Consider the following 22,946-nt stretch of genomic DNA (forward strand, 5'->3'; position numbering starts at 1 on the left):
CCTAAATCTTTCCCCCGTCTCCCTTTCATTCTCTGCAGCCAACACCAAATCATCAGCAAACAACATCTCCCACAGGAGCCCACTTCTGAAGTCAGGTGGGAGGGCTTCAAGTATGATAAACAAGGGGCTCAAGACTGACCCCTGATGCACATCAACAGTCACGAAAAACTCATCACTCAAATCTCCATTCACCCTTACCCGGAAGTGAGCACCCACATACATGGCCATAACAACTCTAACCAGCCACTCTTCAATCTCAAGCTTTCTCACTGACCACCTCACCACCTCTCCAGAGACTTTGTCAAAGGCCTTCTCCACCTCAACAAAAACAAAGTACAGTTCCCTTTTCTTTCCTATACAGTAATCCCGCATTTTTTGCGGATTTTTTGTCTACGGTTTTGCCCTCTCGCGGATTTTCTTAGCATTAATAAGTTCAACAAAAATATCCTTGAATATACAGAAAAAAAAAAATTGAAATTCCCGCAGCTTCCAATTGTAGCGCGGTAAACTCACGCCACCCTCTGTCCCTTTCCCGTGGCCCCTCTGCCAGTGTTACCATATCTAGCATAATTTTATTCTTTTAGCATAATTTTGATCAAATTTTCGAGTCTGGAATATGTTTTAGCATATTAGAAGTTTTAGAATCATTCTAGCATAATTTAGAATGGAATGGAATATTTTTAGAATAATTTTATAAAAGCTACAAATCAGAGAGAGAGAGAGAGAGAGAGAGAGAGAGACGAATAAGGTAAGAAGAGGTTTAAATAGTTGGTTACTTTCAGTTTGGGCTTGGTTGGGTTGGATTAGGTTAGGTTAGGTTGGATTAGGTTAGGTTAGGTTCGGTTTGGTTCGGTTAGGTTAGGATAAGTTTGAGCTTTGTACTTTACCCATGAAACCTAGGTTTTTCCGATGGATTTTGGTATGATTCATTCGATTTTCAGCTTCATTTCAGTCGGAAATGACCATTTTCTGTTTCCCCCCCTCCCTATAACCCCCGATTCCCCAAAGATCCCTCATTATTTCAGGGGGATGGGGGGGGGGTCATATCTCAAAATCTGGTTATTTCCGACGGAAATGATGCTCAAAATCGAACGAATCACATCAAAATCCATCAGAAAAACGTAAGTTTCGTGGGAAAAAGCAGTATGAGTAGATACCGATATTTATCCTCTTACTGTAAGTAGGTTCATTTTAATATTTTCATAGTAAACAATACATAATTAATATGTTGCACGAATATGTATAGAATTTTATCATTTAGCTTCAAGTTAGCATAATTCATTTTTTACTTGGAACAAATATGCTCAATCTAGCATAATTTTTTCATTGCCCTAGCATAATTTCGTTGTTTGGATATGGCAACACTGCTCTCTGCCCCGCATTCTTCAGTCCACGCCTGACTGCCTTAAGTGGCTGTTGTGGTTGTAACCACACTATGATATGAGCCTCTTGCCTCCCACTTGCTTTCCACATGGCCCCAGGACGTAAGCCAGCCTCACCAAAGGCTAATAATACAATTAGTAAGAACTCCAGAGTGACAAAACGATCAAGTTATGACCTTAGCAGAGAAAATTGTGTTACTGGTCAAGCTAAGAAACGACCTTGCGAGTGTTTGCTATCACCAGTTAATGCATCTGTTTATTTTGTACTGTTTTGTTAATAAATGTGTAGATAATTGTGTATTACAGTACGGTGTTTACGTTTTTCCTTCATAATGGAGTATGTGCTTTCAATCTTGTAAGAAGGTATTTCGGGATGAGTATGGAGGTTTCGGGACAATTCGCAGTCACAACAAACACAAAACAATTCGCCTTCACTAATGAAGATAGCTATGGGTGACGCTAGAATATAATTCAAAGGCGACTACAGCGAGGAAGAAACAAGTTAATTATTGACTAAAGGTGCAACTAATAAATAATATCCAGAACCTACACTACTGAACATAGACTTTGCTGGATCCCCCTGAAATATAGTTATTAAAGTATTGATTAATTAATAATAAGTATACTGATGAAAGTACAGTATTGATTAGTATATTTATAGAATGGCGGGGAATCGTCCAGGGTGCGAATTGTTCTGAAGGGGAATCGTCCATGTTTTGACGGGGAATTGTCTGACGGCGAATTGTCTCGCAATCAGTATGGACATGGACTGTGTGATGGGCAGCATGGTGGACACAAGTGCAAGTTTTCAATTGTTAATAGAGTATTCGCGGAATTGACTTTTCGCGGGGGTTACAAGAACGTAACTACCGCGAAATATGCGGGATTACTGTATATATTTTCTGAAGCTGTCAAACAACGAATCTGGCATCAGTGGTCCCTTTGCCTGGCATAAACTCAAACTGCACCTCATCAATATTCACCCTTTCTCTAATCATGTCTTCTAGAACTCTCCCCATTATCTTCATTATCTGGTCTAAAAGCTTTAAGTTTCTATAATTTCCTCTCTCCAGGACATCATCCATCCCCTTGTACACATTTACAATTACACTCTTCAGCCAATCATCTGCGACAACACACTCATATATAATCATATTTATCATGTCAGTGACTAACTTTCACTTCTATATCTCCTGAAGCTTTCAACATTTCAGCAGTCAACCCAGACACACCGGTTGCCTTTCCCTCCTGCAGCCTGCCTACTGCCCCGCTCACAGTAGCAATGCCAATTAAACACTGGATCTGCTGGCTCCAAACCTTCCCTGTCCCAGTCAAACTCCTCGTTCAACAACCAGCTGTAACACTCTCTCCAGGGGTCTTTAACCTGCCCCATCCCGACGTTTTCTGGGCAGTGGTACGTCCCAGTCCCGACATTTTTGGACCTTTTTTTTTTTTGGCTCAAACATCCGCTTTTGGTGAGAAACATCGAAAATTCATAGAGAAATCGCTCACCTGAGGTTTAAAATACTCGATCTAGGTACAAGTACTTCCTTACCTGACTGGGTTTTCTAACAGGCTGGCACCAAAGAAAACGAGTTCTGTGGGAGGGTAACTATTTTATCCACTCATAAACAGTATTTATTTATTTACTTGGTACGAATTTATATGTAGTACAAGAGTATATTGGTTTTCAAACAGTAATATAGGCATTATAAGCATTGTTTCACTCACTAACTCATCACCATTCATGACCTTTTTTTTCCCACATTACTTGATCATCATTTCTGACTGTTTCTTCCTCTAATGCTATGTAAACTTTGTCCTCCACACTGTCATCGATTGGGATATCACTCTGGCCCTGAATGTCTTTATTGGCCAGGTCACTGGTAACAGGTGAATTGCCGAGACAATGGCGTGCAGGGGGGGGGGGAAGGTTATGCGGTGTACGGCATTGTCCCTGCTTGGCATCTTGTAGAGGAATAGAGGAAGGTGTCCCGTGTATATGTGCCAAAAATCACTCGCGAAAATTGAAAATTGTGCAAATTAGGGACCTTGCAATGTTGCCGCGTTAATTCACGTCGCTGGGACATGAGTGCACATCATGTGCGGACGCTAATTCACGTCGCCGGGAAGGCGCGGGTTAATATCCCCACTTCATCACAACCCCTCCTTCATCATTCTTCACACAATGCTCACCTATGATATCCCTGTTCTCCCTCTTCATCTGATTTGCTACCTTAAATATCATATTATTCCCTTCCACACAATTTAGGGAATCAAGTAAAAGTCTCTGTAACTCAGACTTCGTCCTGTAAACCTCTTTTCTAGCCCTATCCTTGGCAGCCAAGTATTCCTCTTTGTTACCCCCTTCTTCCATTCCCAGAAAAGCCCTCTTTTCTCATAACAGCAGCTTCTACACCCTCATCCCACCACCATGTCACTTTATGTTTTGGTGGGCTTGTTGTCCATCCACATACTGAATCAGTAACTCTCAAGAGGTTGGTCATGAGGGCTCTGAACTGTTCACTAACACTTCTGTCCACATCTCCTTGTTCAGCCACCACTCTCCTCATCTCACTATAGAAGGCATCCCTTACTGCTTGGTTTTTCAACTTTCATATTTTCCTCCTAGGTGCTTAAGTCCCCATTTTCATCCCCCAATCCTTCAGCACCATGTCACATATCAAAAATCTGTGTTGCTGCACAAACTCCTGGCTCCCTAAACTTTAACATCCCTCACTTACCTCCTATCAGCCCTCCTGACCTGGAAATGGTCTAACTGCCTCCTATGTTCCCCAGACACGTATGTAATCAGCCTACTTTCTCATTTCCTAAAATGTGTTTTGCACACAATCATGGTCATTGCCTCCCCAAACTCAAGTATCCTATCCCCTTCCTCATTTCTTGTATCATATGCACATCCCCCATGTACTCCTTCATATCCTTGGGCTGCTTCACCTACCATAACCATTTAAATCCCCCCACTAATACTACAATCTCATCTTCCCCCATACCACTTACTGCATGTATCAAGTCATTCCAAAGTCTATCCTTCTCAGCCTCATCTAAGCCTGCTTGTGAAGCATATGCCGATACGACTGCAAACACATCTATCCATCCATCCATCACCCAATCCTACATTGCCCCACGAGGTGCGTAGGAGCCCGGGGCTAGCCTAGTTGGTCCTGACATTTAAGATGAGAGTGAACACCATCCCACCAAACAAAATTTTCACTGTTAATATCCTGTCACTTACTCTCACAACATTTCTCCCTAACCAACACACCCACACCCCCATATCCATCTATCCTACCCTGCCAAAATAACAGAGCAACAATCCCTCCCGGCAATCTTTCTGGCTAATCCACCCCTATACCAGACTTCTTGCACACATCCCACATCCACCCACCTCCTACTCATTACCTCAACCACTTCCTTCACTCTACCCCTCAGACTTCTCTCGTTCCACAAAGCCACTCTGTCCATAGCAGGGGTAAATCAATATATCATCACACTGAAAGGGGCTGACAAGCATGAAACAAAAATAAATACAGTACCAACAATTTTGTTTTTTAAATATGTAACAGCAATATTATAATCATATGTATATTACAGATTGGATTCTGCAGGCTTTTGGTTCAACTATTCTCTGTTTTTCTACTGTAGCCACTTATGATCTTATATAGCTAATTTCATTATGTTCAACATTTTTCTCGCATCGACGACAATAACAGAAAAACATAAAGACACATTTCTACTCTATCTGTCTATACCCCAACATCTTAATTCTGTAAAGTGTAGCCACAAACAAACCGCCTCAATGTCAACCTGTCCTCTGTCATCGGCTGCCCTCCCTCCAACTCATACCTCCTCTTTCACATACTTTATCTCTCCATCCCATCCCTCCATTTCATCCTTGGTCACCTATCCCCATCCCCTTCTCCACCTCAATAATATACACTCTCCTTGTCGCTCTCTCTTTCTCCATTCTCCACATTGCCAAATCATCTCAAGAGTATTTCTCCTAACCCTTTCATCCACATCCATATCAACACCACAATGCTCCTACACTTCATCACTTGTAATTCCACACATTGCTACTGCTCTCACTCTTGGCTTGTGCCCTTCTTTTGCACACGAGCAGGAATTATATATATATATATATATATATATATATATATTTTTTCCAATCTAAGGAAGTAGGGTCAAAGGCCAGGGGGCCTGCAAACTGCTCTTGCCGAGAAAAAAACAAAAACAAGACAACAGAGAGCCAAATTCAAGATCTATTCAATTCTAGATGTCTGGACACACTGCGTTTGAAAGACTGGAGATTGTAGGCAGTACGAAAAACAGACAGAGGGAGACAGTTCCAGAGTTGACCTGTTGCACACATGAAGGACTGAGAGTAGTGGTTAACTCCTGCATTAGAGAGAGGGACAGAAAAGGGATCAGAGCTTGTTGCTAGACGGGTGCTACGTGCTCGCCACAGTGGTGGAGGGATGCAAGCAGACTGTTCAGAGGAGCAATAACCACTGAAGTAGCAATAGAAAAGGATAAATGCATCAGTGCTGCAAAGTGACAGGTTGAGGGGACCCAGGAGGAGAGTTAATCAGACAACAAGCCTTTGACTTCACCCTGTTGAGAAGAGCTGTGTGTGGTGAGCCTCCCCACAGATGAGAATTGTGCTCTACACAGGAGTGAATAAAACTCATGTATAAAGTCAACAACTGTGCAGGGGTAAAGAAGGTATGGAGTTGGCTTAGCGTCACCCAATCTCATTGACGCAGATTTTACAAGAGAGGTAATATGTTCCTTCAAAGATGAATCCCGAGAGAATGAAACCTCAAGTATGTTTAACCCGTGGATTGCGAGCCACAGCTCAGGCTGGGTAGCGTCACGTTGTGAGCCACAGCTCAGGCTGTGCTGGCCGTGCATTAAAGTAAACAACTCGACCCCTACACAAACTTACACATGGCGCTACACAATGACGGAGAGGGAGAGATTTTTCTCTTTTCACCAGAAGATGCCCTGGATGTTTAACTTCATGTTCATATATATATATATATATATATAAAAACTTCGCTTTTTGCGCACCACGGAGTGAGATAAAAAAGGTAATTGCGTAATCCATGGGTTAAAGATGATGTAGGATTGAGGTGGCTATTGTTAAAAATTAATGGGTACTCCTGTGGGAGATTTTGTCGGGTCGATAGATGAAAGAACTGAGTTTTGGATGCATTAAAAACAAGGTTATTTTTACCCCAAATAGAGATATGTTCCAAGTCAGACATTAGGTGTGCCATAGCCTCATCCTTGTTTGTTGAAGTAACTACAGAGATGGATGCTGCAGGAAGCAAATGGAAAGGTGAACAGTGGAGTCATTAGCATATGAGTGGACAGGGCTAGATGTACATCTCAGATCACTGATGAATAAAAGGAAGGGAGCTGGAGATAAGACAGCCCTGAGGAATGCCACAACTCATAGCTCTAGGAGAAAAATGGTGGCTGTCTACAACACCACTTACTGAACAACCAGAAGGGAAGCTAGAAATGATGGCACAGACGGAAGGATAGACACTGTAAAAGGGTGGTTTGGAAATTAAAGATTAATGCTAGACTTTTCAAAGGCCTTTGAGGTGTTAAGTGCAACGGCAAAGTTTTAGCCATAGTCCTGAAAAGAGGATGACTAGGAGTCTAAACGGTAGGTGAGAAGATCACCAGTGAAGCATCCCTGGTGGAACCCATACTGGCGATCATAAAGAAGGTTGTGATAAGAAAGATGCTTAAATTTTTTTAAAGAACTGACTTGAAAACTTTTGAAAGACAGGATGTTAAAGCAACTGGGCAATAGTTAGAGGGATGGAAATGGTCACCCTTCTTTGGGGCAGGCTGAATGAGAGCAAATTTCCAGCAAGAAGGAAAGGTACAAGTTGACAGACAAAGGTGAAAGAGTTTACCTAAGCAGTGTGTAAGCACAGAAGCACAGTTCTTAAGGACAACAGGAAGAACTCCATCAGGCCTATACACCTTGTTAGTACTGAGTCCTGTGATGGCAGAAAATACATCAATTAAAGAAATTTTAATGTCTGCCATGAAGAAGTCAGAGGGGAGGAAGAGATGGAGGGCCAGCACTAGAATCGTCTAAGGTGCAACTGGAGGAGAAAGTCTGAGTGAAGACTTCTGCATTATCAGTACATGAAATAGCTACAGAGCCATCAGAGTGGAAAAGAGGGAGGGATGATGAGGTAAAGTTGTTAGAAAGGTGTTCGGCAAGGTGCCAGAAGGAGCGGGAAGAATTCGAGTTGGAGAGTTGAGGCCATTTAGTACAGATGAAATTATTTTTATTAGAGCAAAGAACAGACTTAGCACAATTCCGGGCAGAAACATAAGAATAATGAGATTGAGGGATGGGATGGCTCCGGTTCCTTTAGGCCTTCTCCTTGTAGTGGACAGCATCAGAACATGCGTGATTAAACCAAGGTTTTTTGCATTAGTCAAAGGATATGAGAATGGAATGTATGCTTCCATGCACAAGAGAATAACCTATGTTAATGCGCATGGCACACTCAAATGGCACTCGGCCATGAAAGCAATAATCATTCCAGGAAAAATCAAAGACGTTCTGCATGAGGGCCTCCCAATCAACACCACCAAAGTGCCACAACCGACATTTCTCTGGAGGGTCCACGGGCCACACTGGAGCGATAGGACATGTTAAGGTGATAAGGCTGTGATCGGAGGAGCCCAACGGAGAGGAAAGATTTACAGAATAAGCAGATGGATTAGTTGTAAGGAAGAGATCAAGTATGTTGGATCTCTCTCCAAGGCATTCAGGGATACGGGTAGGGTGCTGTATGAGCTGCTCAAGGTCACTGAGGATAGAAAAGATTTAGGCTTGTTCGCCAGGTGGACCAGTGAAAGGAGATGAGAGTCAAAGGTGGTGGTGAACATTGAAATCTCCTAGAATGGAGATTTCAGAGAGAGGAGAAATGGACAGGACATGTTCCATCTTAGAAGTAGGATAGTCACAGAATTTTTCATAGTAAGCAGAATTAGGGGATAAGCAAGCAGCACAGATACATTCAGTCAGAGTACAATTGGAAAACCAAAGCCAGAAAGCAGAGAACTCAGAAGAATCAAGCTCAGGAACATGAGAGCAAGACAACTCGTTGAGTACATATACGCAACAGCCACCTTTGGCTTTGAAATGAGTATAAAGAAAGTAAGAGGATACAGAGAAGGGTTTGCTATCAGCTGCCTCAGACAAATGAGTCTAAGTTTGGAAGAGAATGTGAGGTTTACAGGAGGAGAGGTGGTGCTCAACAGAGAGAAAGTTAGAGGAAAGGCCGTGAATGTTGCACGAATGAAAAAGAAGGGAGTTATACAGTGGTTCCAGGCATCTAGCTTGGTTCTTCAATGGGAGAGGGGTGGATGGTGAGTATATTTATGGTCTCCCCAGGCTTGGTTAAGTGACGCCATTTTGGTTTAATTTTGAATAAGAAGTGTAGTGTGTAATGTGCATGTAGTTTGGCATTGACATTTAGAGAAATTTGTACTGGAGAGCAAGCTGACCTACTCTCTGTGTTCCTGGAACACAGAAAAAGTTCGGCAAAAGGGGGATGGTCAGGAACTAGTCCCAAGGGCTGATGAGACAGAAGCTCCAGCTCTCCCTGTCACCAGCTTTCCATCCACCACAGTATATTCCCCTTATGCATCTTTTTTATTTCCATACTCATTTCCCTACTCCTTATCACTGCTTTTAGTGAACAAACAACCGTCCTTCCTTGCTGCACTCTTTCATACACTTCTTCCATTCTTACTCATCACACTATGTAATATTTGAAGGCATTTACTTTCTTCATTTCCTGACCATCTAGCTCCAATACGCATTTCTCTAAAAGACAACTTTATCCTTACCTACATTTGTTGCTAGATTTCATTTCTTACACACACTCCCAACATCATTCACCAAGCCATAGAACTCCAATACATCTTCACTTGACAATAGTTACCGGTATTATCAGCAAACAAAGGTACTGGCAGTTTCCATGCTCTACCCTCTCCCACCAAGAAAACGATCCAAATACATATTGAACAACCATAGTGACATGAAACATCCCTGTTTCAATCCAGCATTCAAATAACTCAGTTTATTCTCAACATGCATTGTTGCCCTTGCTTCTTTATACATTTTCTCAACAGCATTCAACAGTTTCCCTTCTACAGTACTCCATATAATGTGTTCGAAAGCAGATTAACCGCAAAGGTATCAGTAGGATAGAAGTTGTGGAAGCAATGAAGAAAGTTAAATTGGGGAAAGCCCCAGGAATTGATGGAGTGTGTGGTGAAATGCTGAAGTATGGGGGAGACATAGTAGTAGAATGGATGTGGAAAATGTGCAGATTGGCCTGGGAGGAAGGTAGAGTCCCGGAGGATTGGAAGTCAGGTATAATTCCCTTGTACAAAGGAAATGGGGAAAAAGAAGTGTGTGGTAATCATAGGGGCATTTGTCTTTTTAGTATAACAGGAAAGGTGTATGATAGGATACTTATTGACAGAGTTAGAGAAAGAACAGAGGAATTAGTTAGAGAAGAATAGGGAGGCTTTAGGAAGGGAAAAGGTTGTGTAGATCAGATATTCATTCTTAGATCTTTAGTGGAAAAGTTTCTAGAGAAGGGAAAGAAGTTGTATGCGGCTTTCATGGATTTGGAGAAAGCATATGACAGGGTGGATAGACAAGGATTTTGGAAAGTATTAAGAATATATGGAGTAGGTGGGAAGTTGTTGAATGCTGTGAAGAGTATGTATGATGGTGCTAAAGCTGCAGTGTGTGTGGATGGTGAACTGAGTGAATTTTTCTCTTTGAAGGTTGGGTTGAAACAGGGATGTGTCATGTCTCCATGGCTGTTCAATCTGTACACGGATGGGGTAATAAAACAGGTACAAGGTAGGGTGGTGGATGTTGGAGTGGCCCTGGTGAGAGAGGGTAGTGTTTGGAAACTCCCTGTACTGTTGTTTGCAGATGATACTGTGTTGTTGAGTGAAGATGAAGGACAGCTGCAAGGCTTGGTGGATGAGTTTGGGAGAGTGTGCAAGAATCGGAATCTAAAGGTGAATGTAGGGAAGAGTAAAGTGATGGTCTTTGAGAGAGGTGACGTCAGTGAATGTACAGCGAGATTGGATGGCGAGGAATTGGAAAATGTGAGTACGTTTAAGTACTTGGATAGTGTTATGAGTAAGGATGGAGGTTTGGAGGGTGAAGTGCTTGAAAGGGTACAGCAGGGAAGAAAGGTTGCTGGTTCCTTGAAAGCAGTGATATGAAGCAGGGAAGTGAGCATGGAAGTGAAAAAGTTACTACATGACAGTATTGTGATACCAACTCTAACGTATGGTAGTGAAGCTTGGACATTGCTGGAAGGACACAAGTCAAGAGTGAGAGCAGTGGAAATGAGTTATTTAAGAGGAGCCTGTGGAGTCACATGGAGAGACAGGCTGACAAATGAGGATATAAAGGAGCATTGTGGCATGGATGTGGATGTGATAGGAAGCGTTAGGAGGAATACACTGAGGTGGGTTGGCCATGTGGAGAGGATGGAGGGTGAAAGACTGACGAAGAGAGTGTATGTGAGTGAGGTGGAGCGGGGAAGAGGGAGGGGGAGGCCGAGGATGAGATGGAGGGATGGGGTGGAGAGGTATATGAGAGAGAAGGGTGTGAGTTGGGAGTGAGGCAGTGAAATGGCAGGGGACAGAGCGACGTGGAGGCGATTTGTTTGTGGCCACCCCGAACAGGATTGAGGCATCTGGCAATAGATAGATAGACTGATAGTATTTCATGTGAACTCAGTGGGATTAGCTGACCCTAAGTGACCTCTGGGAAACATTATCTATTAAGCTGTGCTGCTAATGTCAGCACGAATAGCAACCAAACTCTGCAAGTAAACACTGCCAGATTCAACTGGTTTATCTACAGTTTTAATTACTGTTTACATATTTGGCATTCATTTCGAAGAACTGGTATTTTCAGGATGGCATTCATTTTGAAAACAGGTATTTTCAGAAAATTACATACATAAAATCTGGAATTTACTGTATTTTTAAAAACTAAATCAACAATTGCATTTTAAAAAATCAAACCAACATCAACTGCATTATTAAAAACCCAATCAACATAACAAAGTGTGTTCAGCTTTACCCTGTACCTACCAAGGAGATTTTTTGTCAGATCAGTTGCTTTCTTCTTTACCAAAACAGAATCAAGAGCTTGTTTCTTCAGTTCCTTGCTGAGAAGAGGATTTAATAGGAAGTCCTTCAGCACAGTATCAGTTTTCATAAGCCCCTGAAAATTAACAAAAAAAACATTTGACTAAGAGAAACATGATGCATGTTGTAAAACTAATTAATGCATACCAGTATGATGGTGAAATTAGCAAACGTACCATAAGGACTGCATAATGCTAAACACTAAAAAGGCAAAACTACTGATCAAACAACTCAGTCTATACAAGAGAGAGAGAGAGAGAGAGAGAGAGAGAGAGAGAGTGTGTGTGTGTGTGTGTGTGTGTGTGTGTGTGTGTGTGTGTGTGTGTGTGTGTGTGTGTGTGTGTGTGTGTGCAGGAAACTCTCTCAATACTGTATACAGAGCCCTCTTTTAACGAATTTTGGTTTTAATGACCACCTTGAGCTGGTCAAACATTATGTTCATTCAATGAAATTTTGTTTGGTAAAAGAATGGATGCGTGGGAAACACCAACCAGCGTGGCATCCCTGAGCGCGTGTGCATACGCACACACACACACCCACACACAATGCTCCTCTGCATCCTGCAGAATGCCACATGTCTCTGGGCAACCAACAATGTGAGAAGAGCCATAAATAGAGCATTTAATGAGAAAAAGAGCCATTCAGACCTAGCTGTATGTTACTGTGCATGAGTGTACAGCTGAACAATGCTCTAAATAAATTTTTGTTCAGCAACATGCATAATGCCCAGGAAGTTACCGAATAGCATGGTGTTCGGCTTTAGCATCAAGGTCTGGTACCAATTAGTTCGTTATATTATGGGTGTACTATGTATATACATATATATAATAAACATATATATATATATATATATATAGATAGATACACAATAGAACCTCTTTGGTCCGGACCCCTTTAATCCGGATTTCTGTTAATTCGGACAAAATTTAAAAATAATAAGCTCCAAAAATATGTTGAAAGTAATTCTAAAGTCATTTTCAGTATCGGCGCAGAAAGCGATCATCATTCGTTTAGTCTCTGATCACGCTAGGTTGCAACATGGGCGCCTGTTTAAAAAACACGCTAGCATTCGTTCCATCAACTAGTTCACCAACCATTTATATTTTTACGCTGTATTTCAAAAGTTAATCCTCCTTACCATGCCCCTTAATGCAAGTGTAGCTTCTGCAATGAATAAAGGTGTTAAAAGGAGGAGTTTGCTTACACAAAAATGGGTCAGAATATTCTGCAGTGTTTAATGATTACTGTAGGTTATTTTTTGTACTTAAATGTGCTTTACTTGAACATCAAACATTAGCTTCTTGCCCAGATGGGTGTTATCAATATGCCAAAGATGACAATGTATTTTTTGCCTACATAAGTTTTATTTTTATTCCAAATATTACAGTTAATTAATTAATTTATTTTTTTGCCTACACGGGCCTTAGTCACTTACTACAATTTAAAATGTAGGCTAGTTTCTTGTCATGGCCTTACCTGTAAATTATGCAGTACAAAACTATCGTACATAATTAGTTTGGTTATTTTAGTATCCTTTCATCTTTTGCAGTTACATAGGGTTGACACATGCCACATATGTTAATAATTAACAAACATACCATATGTAGATAGTTTTTGGTATGAACTGGAGATTACCCTGATGGTCCGGACAATCTGCTAATTCGGACAACCCTTCCCCCCATATAGTCCGAATGAGAGAGGTTCTACTGTATATATATATATATATATATATATATACATATATATTTTTTATGTGTCCGACTCTGGGCATAGGTTTCACAGCCTGCTATCAAGGCCCAGTAGTCTTCTACGTACCACACACCTCTACATGTCACCACTTCGGCGCTAACACCCACCGACCATATTGAATACATGCTAGGGCTGTCTCATACAGGACTGGTGTACTGGTATTAGCGGGGGTATTTTTACGACGTGTCGGCGGATCTTCTGGTAGATGGGTAAAGTCTGATTTTTATGAAATTCAAATCCTTAAACTATCTATCTATCTATCTATTGCCAGACGCCTCAATCCCGTTTGGGGTGGCCACAAACAAATCGCCTCCAAGTCGCCCTGTCCCCCGCCATTTCACTGCCCTGCTCCCAACTCACACCCCCCTCTCTCATATACCTCTCCACCCCATCCCTCCATCTCATCCTCGGTCTCCCCCTCCCTCTTCCACCCTCCACCTTACTCATATACACTCTCTTCGTCAGTCTTTCACCCTCCATCCTCTCCACATGGCCAAACCACCTCAGTGTGTTCCTCACAACGCTTCCTATCACATCCACATCCACACCACAACACTCCTTTATATCCTCATTCGTCAGCCTGTCTCTCCACGTGACTCCACAGGCTCCTCTTAAATAACTCATTTCCACTGCTCTCACTCTTGACTTGTGCCCTTCCAACAATGTCCAAGCTTCACTTCCGTATGTTAGAGTTGGTATCACAATACTGTCATGTAGTAACTTTTACTTCCATGCTCACTTCCCTGTTTCTTATCACTGCTTTCAAGGAACCAGCAACCTTTCTTCCCTGCTGTACCCTTTCAAGCACTTCACCCTCCAAACCTCCATCCTTACTCATCACACTACCCAAATACTTAAACGTACTCACATTTTCCAATTCCTCACCATCCAACCTCGCTGTACATTCACTGACTTCACCTCTCTCAAAGACCATCACTTTACTCTTCCCTACATTCACCTTTAGGTTCCGTTTCTTACACACTCTCCCAAACTCATCCACCAAGCCTTGCAGCTCCCCTTCGTCTTCACTCAACAACACAGTATCATCTGCAAACAACAGTACAGGGAGTTTCCAAACACTATCCTCTCTCACCAGGGCCACTCCAACATCCACTACCCTACCTTGTACCTCTTTTATTACCCCATCCATGTACAGATTGAACAACCATGGAGACATGACACATCCCTGTTTCAAACCAACTTTCAAAGAGAAAAATAACGGACTTCAATAGACCGGAATTTGCTTTTATCGGACTCGAGGAGCTACCGGACTAAATTCCTATATAACGGAAAAAGTCCGATAAAGCCAGAAGCAGTCCGGACTGCCTGGGCACTTCAGTTATGTTCACCACAATAATGTAAATAAAACATGTCTACATCAGTGTACAGTACTGTATTATTATATATAATATACCATTTGATTAATGTAGTGAAGTTATAACACAGTAAAGTACTGCAGCAGTAGTCAAAATAGGTTAAAAACCGTTCATGCGATCTGGACTAATGTCTGATATATCGGAAAAAGTCCGGATTAGCAGGGGGAAGTCCGGATATCGCTTTCATCGGAATTTCGCATTTTTCGGAATGGGTTGGGCCCCAATTAGTCCGTTATAGTGAGGTCTTACTGTATATGCAGTATATATATATATATATATATATATATATATATATATATATATATATATATATATATATATATATATATATATAATGTGTATATATATATATATATACTGTATATATATATATATATATATATATATATATATATCTATCTATCTATTGCCAGACACCATAATCCTGCAAAGGGTGGCCATTTGACACTGAGTTAGTTGTTTTACAGGGAGGGGCACCAACCCTCCAACAACCCACTCGTTGACACGTAGGGAGCACATATGGTTTGGTTATATGGTTACCACCCAGCGTTGTAAATGGTTTCTTGGCTTACAGGAAACCATTTGGCTTGTCACTCAATGTAAAGCCACCTGTAAAGGAAAGAAAAGGAATAAGAAGTGACAGGAAAGATAGGAGAAATAGGAAGAGAGGAGGGCAGGCACAGAAAAAGAATGATAAAAGCTAAGGAAGTAGGCAGCACTACATCAAGTGAGTGGATGATGGTCGCCACCACCTACCACAAATATATACTGTATATATACAGTAAAAGTCCTATTATTCGGCATCTATGGGACCGGGATGATGCCGAGAAATTGGATTTGCTGAATAATAAAAAAAAAACTACCCATTCAGTACCTTAAATATCTTGGTGAACACTGTCATCACCACTTATGGTATTACAACTGTGTTTGGAGAGAGTCTGTATACTGTACAATACTGCAATCAATATAGTACTATACCTGAATCTGAAATATATAATTAGTGACCATATACAATTGTAATGACACAATAGGCCTAAAAGTCAGATAACACTTCCTGGACCGCCGAAATGATACGGAATATTACCTACCAGCTCAGTACATTACTGTACTTGTACTGGTGAACTCATCACTACTTATATTATTACAAATATGTTTGGAGTAAGTACTATATACAGTACTTTTTCCAAACAAAATAATATAGTCGGAAAATTACATAAAATAAAGTGAAGGAATATGAACTGGTAAGGTCTTTCTGATGAAAGTTAAACATACATTTAGCACTCATTTTGTTCATTTTTTTGTTTAAATGTGAAAGGGAGAGTATTGATGCAGTGTTTCATTAACCCCTTAATAACCTCCGGCATTGAACATCCCTTTAAAGTAAATGTCAGTGATGTCGGGTTAGTGTGAGCTATGAAAAAACTGTGAACAATTATGGAAAGGGAACGAAGGTCACTGGTATGTTTACACGACTCTATGCTACGATTCCAAGCAGTCAGGGGGTCGGTTAATCTCAGATGTTTCCGTCCATTTGTTAAATGCACTGTAACTTCGTAATTTCTCCCGTGAATCATAGCGAATCATAGCATGGTTTAGGAAGCTAAATAACACATTGCTAGGTGCGCCAGATGATTATCTTCACATCTTTAATGGAAGAAATTTAACCTCTCTTTGAGTATGTAGAGTAAGTTTCTTCCATTCTTCTGAAATCAATTTATTTTTCTTAAAGATGTGAAGATAATAGTCTGGCTCACCTAGCAATGTGTTATTTAGCTTCCTAAACCCATGCTATGATATCACTATAAGTCACGGAAAAATTGATAAAGTTACGATGTATTTACCAAATGGGCGAAAACATCTGAGATTAACCAACTGCCTGACTGCTTGGAATCGTAGCGTAGAGTCGTGTAAACATACCAGTGACCTTCGTTCCCTCCCCATAATTGTTCGGTTTTCTTTATAGTTTACACTATCTTGACATCACTGACATCGGTACTGTAAAGGGTTGTTCAGTGCCGGAGGTTATTAAGGGGTTGATGGGATATATTACTGTTTGCATCAATACTCTCTCTTTCACATTAAACACAAAAACGAACAAAAGAATGAGCGCTAAATGTAAGTTTAACTTTCATCAGAAAGACCTTAGCAATTCATATTCCTCCAGTTTATTTTTAAGTATTTTTCTGACTTTAGGTTAGGTTAGGTTTGGTTAAATTATTAGGTACAGTTAAACTCGGTTAGGTCAGGTTTAGTTAAACAGGACAGTCCCTTCCACCATTATGCTGAGGAATACAAATACAGTACTTGAGCTGCCACAGCCGTACAGCTAAAAACAACGGGGAAACTGATTTAACAAGTAACATTTATTTATGGGTAATGCATTATTGTATCAGTGGTTCATGGGCTACGCAATTACTAGCAAATGTCATTTTCAGGAAAGCGTCAAGAATGAACGAATTTCAAGAATTAGTGAGGGGGCTTGGAACGTAACCCTCATTAATTTGGTGGGGGTGGTTACTGTAGTGTATGATACTGTACATTGTAATCAATACAGTACTATACCTGAATCTGAAAAAAAAATATAGAAATTAGTGAACATACAGAAGTGTAATGAAACATTAGGCCTACAAGTCACAGATAACACTTCCTGGACTGCCGAGATGATTCCGGGCATCTGCCGAACTATCAATGATTTTCGTAAAAGGGACTATTTCTCAAAACTGCCGAAATGTCAGATCTACCGAATAATCAGCTGCCGAATAATAGGACTTTTACTGTATATATATTTTATAAATATATATATATATATATATATATATTTATATATATATATATATATATATATATATATATATATATATATATTTTATAAATATATATATATATATATATATATATTTATTCATTTATTTACTTAACCTACATATATAAGCTTCCAGGTTATTCATTCAATCCATTAAAATAATTTTCTTACAGAAAGTTCCTTAACATCCTTGTCCACAGCATCCAGAGCTTTGTTCTTCATGGCAGCAGAGTACAGTGCAGTGGCATATCGACCTTCTACACCAAACACCTGCACTGGAGGCTGGAGAAAATATGAAAAGCATTTAACCAGGTTCTAGCATCAGATATTCAAGAAAAAAACAATGTCAGGTCAGTTCAAGAGATACTCATTTGTCTGTTTCAGTATATGAGTTACCTTTTCCTCCCAGTTAACAATACATCTTTTATAACTGCTATGTTTCTTTTGGAAGATGCATCTAACAGTTGCACTGCACCATCACCTACCAACAGTCTAAAGACAAAAACAGCCATAGTCTATCCTCTTCTGTATCACTGCTCATTCCCATATTAATCATTACTGTATAGAGATACTATTAATGAGTTACAATTTGACGAAAACTTGCTGTCAACAGTACAGCAGTCAGTTGCAGTGATGGAGGGGAAAAAAAAAGAAAAGTTTTGTGGTAAGTATATAACACTGCAGGGATCTGTATATCCTAAATAACCATGACATCCAGGTCTTTCACACTCCTAGGAACTCCAACAAAAAATGGCTCACACAAGTCTGTGGGCTACAGTATTTTGTCTCAATGACCTTACTCAATTTATGAGACTACTGTACTTTGGCTACAGGAATCTGAAATACTGTAATTTCCATTAGCCTCTTCAGTCCAATGACGATTTCTCTATCTTTTTTTCTGGCCAACACCAAAATTCTGTTCACCTTAGGTGAAACTTCTATAATGGAAGGAGTTAAAATTTGTTATCCTGATATAAATACATCTTTTACTGTAAACAGCATACTAAAACAAGGATATACAGTACTGTATGGTATGCAGTGGTTGATTCTCTAACTTTGTCTTATTCTAGTAGTTTAGTTACAAACTGGTAGGAGCTGCCTTGTAAAGGCCAACTGGCCTACTGCAGTAATTCCCTCTTCTTATGTTTTTCTGTACTTAAATGCAATATTTGTCAAACCTGTACAAATATACAGTAGGCCTTCCACATTCGAAGGGGTCAGGGGACACAGACCCCCGCGAATGTGAAATTTCCACAAATGTTTCGTGCACCCTCCCTTAAACGCCTCTAGAACCGCAAATCATCCCCTGTCAGCAACTGTGCACATACTGTACCTAATAAACCACATCTGGGACCTGATAGCAGCATAAAATATCACAAAGAGCTGATGACTTGCCCACACGTGAAACACATACCCCAACATCTTGCAATCATACCCATTAAATTCAGCCTTGGCCTCACAGAGGGGCAATCAGTGAATCACTGAAGCCTACAAAAGTTGATTCCCCGAATGTGGAAGGCCTACTGTATTACATTTGCAATCTGATATTATGACTTTTAAAAAAGAGGTCACATATGAGTCGACTAACTTACCTGTACTAGCTGCCTGGCAGCCCCAGAAGTAGAGAAAGATCTTGCCTGTAACAAGACAATAAGTTAGATAATAATCATATTGGTCCATTAACTGCAATACATACAGTATAGTACAGTACTGCATTGCAGTATAAAATAACAATAATGATAATAATAATAAAAATGAGGTGGTAGGCAGTGGCAACAATCATCCACTCACTCGATGCAGTGCTGCCTACTTTTCCTTCACCATTATCATTCTTTTTCTGTGTCTGCATTTCTCTCTCCCTGTTTCTTCTATCTTTCTCTGTCTATCTATCTATTGCCAGATGCCTTAATCCAGTAATGGGTGGCCACAAACAAATCACCTCCATGTTGCCCTGTCCCCTGCCATTTCACTGCCCTGCTCCCAGCTCACATCCCCCTCTCTTATATACCTCTCCACTCCATTCCTTCATCTCATCCTTGGCCTCCCCCTCCCTCTCCCCCCCCTCCACCTCACTCATATACATTCTCCTCGTCAGTCTCTCACTCTCCATCCTCTCCACATGGCCAAATCACCTCAGTGTGTTCCTCCTATTGCATCCTATCACATCCACATCCACACCACAATGCTCCTTCAAATCCTCATTTGTCAGTCTGTCTCTCCATGTGACTCTACAGGCTCCTCTCAAATAACTCATTTCCACTGCTCTCACTCTCGACTTCTGTCCGTCCAACAAGGTCCAAGCTTCACCTCCATACGTTAGAGTTGATATCCCAACACTGTAACTTTTTCACTTCCATGCTCCCTTCCCTGTTTCTTATCACTGCTTTCAAGGAACCTGCAACCTTTCTTCTTTGTTGTACCCTTTCAAGTACTTCACCCTCCAAACTTCCATCCTTACTCATCACACTACCGAAGTACTTAAACACACTTACATTTTCCATTTCCACCTCATCCAACCTCACTGTACATTCACTGACTTCACTTCTCTCGAAGACCAAAACTTTACTCTTCCCTACATTCACCTTTAGATTCCGTTTCATACACACTTTCCAAAACCCATCCACCAAGCCTTGTATCTCCCCTTCGTCTTCACTTAACAACACAGTATCATCAGCAAACAACAAGTACACGGAGTTTCCAAACAATGCCCTCTCTCATTAGGGCCACTCCAACATCCACTGCCTTACCTTGCATCTCTTTTATAACACCATCCATATACAGACTGAACAACCATGGAGACATGACACTTCTTGCTTCAATCCAACCTTCAAGTAGTAAAATTCACTCAGTTCAGTATCCACACGAACTGCAGCCCAACACCCTCATACATACTCTTCACAGCATTCAACAATTTCCCATCTACTCCATATATTCTTAATACTTTCCACAATCCTTGTCTATCCACCCTGTCAAATGCTTTCTCCAGATCCATGAAGGCTGCATACAACTTCTTTCCCTTCTTTAGAAACTTTTACACTAAAGATCTAGGAATGAATATCTGATCTACACAACCTCTCCCCTTCCTAAAACTTCCCTGTTCTCCAATTAATTCCCTAACTCTGTCAATAAGTATCCTACCATATACTTTTCTTATTACACTAAGAAAACAAATGCCCCTATGATTAACACACACTTCTTTTTCCCCCTTTTCCTTTGTACAAGGGAATAGTTACAAGTGACTTTCAATCCTCCGGGACTCTACCTTCCTCCCAGGCCAATCTGCACATCTTCCACATCCACTGTACTACTATCTCTCCCCCATGCTTCAGCATTTCACCACACACTCCATCAATTCCTGGGGCTTTCCCCATTTAAACTTTCTTCATCGCTTCCACAACTTCTGGATTGCACATAATATTTACCGATATTTACAACATTATAATAATTAACAAGATAATATTGTTTTTTCTGGTTATGAATTTACGAGAGTATCTATGTATCTATCTATAGCCCGACGCCCTAATCCTGCAAAGGGTGGCCACAGACAAAACGCCTCCAAGTCGCTCTGTCTCCCACCATTTGACTGCCCTCCCCCCAACTCACTCCTCCCTCCCTCACATTCCTCTCAACTCCATCCCTCCACTTCATCCTCGGTCTTCCCCTCCTTCCACTTCATCTACATACACCCTCTTAGTCTTTCATCCTCCATTCTCTCCACATGTCCAAACAACCTCAATGTATTTCTCCTAATTTTCGCAACCACATCCACATCCACCCCACAATGTTCCTTACTTCTTCATTTGTCGTCACTCCACATGCTCCTCTCAAGTAACTCATTTCCACTGCTCTCACTCTTGACTTGTTCCCCTCTAGCAAGGTCCATGCCTCGCTTCCATACGTCTTAACTTCCATACTCACCTCCCTATTTCTCATCACCGCTCTCAGTGAACCAACAACCTTCCTTCCTTGCTGTACCCTTTCAAGCACTTCATCCCCCGAAGTTTCATCCTTACTCATCACACTACCCAAGAACTTGAATGCTCTCACACCCTCCATATCCTCACCATCCAACCTCACTGTGCATTCTGTGACTTCATTCCTCTCAAACACCATAACTTTGCTCTTGTTTACATTAACTTTCAAAATCCTCTTCCTACACACTGTCCCAAATTCATTCACCAAACCTTGCAACTCCCATTCATCTTCACTCAACAATACTGTATCATTAGCAAACAGCAACACTGGAATCTTCCATATCTCACCCTCATTCATTAGAGCCACCCCACATCCACTGCCCTACCTTGCACCTCCTTTACAACCCCATCCACGTATATACAGTATTAAACAGCCATAGAGACATCACACATCCCTGTTTCAGTCCCACATTTAGATCAAAGAACTCAGCTTACCATCCACTCGCACCGTAGCCCTAGCTCATACGTACATACTCTTCACAGCACTTAACAATTTCCCCTCCACTCCATATATTCTTAACACCTTCCACATACCCTGCCTATCTACTCTGTAATATGCTTTCTCCATGCCGCCTTCATGGAGAGTATAATACAAAAATACTGGTAACTATCACCCCCTGACCTGCAGTTTGCTCCTCTTAGCAAGATTCAGAAAAATGCCATCAGATGGTAGGACCTTCAACACGTGCCCATTACCGCATCATATTCAGGACAAAGGACAGGGAGGTGGAGGTGGGGTGGGGGGAGGTTTCAGGTGGGGGTGAAAGGGGATGAAACACCCCCAATGTGGAGGAGGTGGTGTGGGGAGTATTATGGTGGGACGAAACACAAAGTGATCATAGAGGGGAAACTGCCTCATCATTCGTTATAAAGAGAGGGTGGAGGAGGAGGGAGGGCTTGGCAGGGTGAGCAGGCATGAGTCATCCCCCTATATAACATAGATGTGGTATTGGTGAGCAGTTTGGGTATGACGGGACAGAGCAGCCTGTATCCAATCAGCCAGTGGAAGGTGAAAGACCGGCAGTAAGGGGGGGGTTTCCCTCACCGACCTGGTGAGGGGGTGGGATCTTCCTTCTCATCACCTCATCCCCTAGTTCTGATTGGGTAGGAACCATTTACTGTACATCATAAAAGAGCCTGGCTTAGTGCCCAACAGTTTATGACAGACCTTCTACAATCATTTGTCATAAGACGCTACTTGGCAAACTTGCAAACTGATGATCGTCAGTCATAGTGCTTTAGGGGTTAAAGTAAAGCGCATGTTTACCTAACTCCCTTTCTTATTTATAAAGTCCAAACGCATCTGCAATGGAAGTAAATACGATACCCAGATATTATTAAACAACGTTAAGCAAAACAAATAATTCACTAAACCTGATTATGGGCTGAAATAAATTACCCC

General features: G+C 41.2%; 1 protein-coding gene across 2 annotated transcripts in view; it reads right to left on the reverse strand.

Annotated features, from left to right (window-relative positions):
* ATPsynO (ATP synthase subunit O, mitochondrial) overlaps positions 1–22,946 on the reverse strand; it is a 64,461-nt gene that overhangs the window by 27,846 nt on the left and 13,669 nt on the right. For both annotated transcript variants that reach the window (XR_013900572.1, XM_080286389.1), the window contains exons 2-4: positions 19,163–19,207; positions 17,742–17,852; positions 11,586–11,718 (exon numbers count right to left, since the gene is read on the reverse strand). Coding sequence is in view for 1 of the 2 variants with exons in the window: in XM_080286389.1 (XP_080142515.1) it covers positions 11,586–11,718; positions 17,742–17,852; positions 19,163–19,207 (289 nt within the window). In the remaining variant the exon portion in view is untranslated. The remainder of the gene's footprint in view (positions 1–11,585; positions 11,719–17,741; positions 17,853–19,162; positions 19,208–22,946) is intronic.

Source organism: Coenobita brevimanus, chromosome 111, assembly GCF_032717465.1.
Source record: "Coenobita brevimanus isolate Jiangsu-jjx chromosome 111, ASM3271746v2, whole genome shotgun sequence".
NCBI lineage: Eukaryota > Metazoa > Arthropoda > Malacostraca > Decapoda > Coenobitidae > Coenobita > Coenobita brevimanus.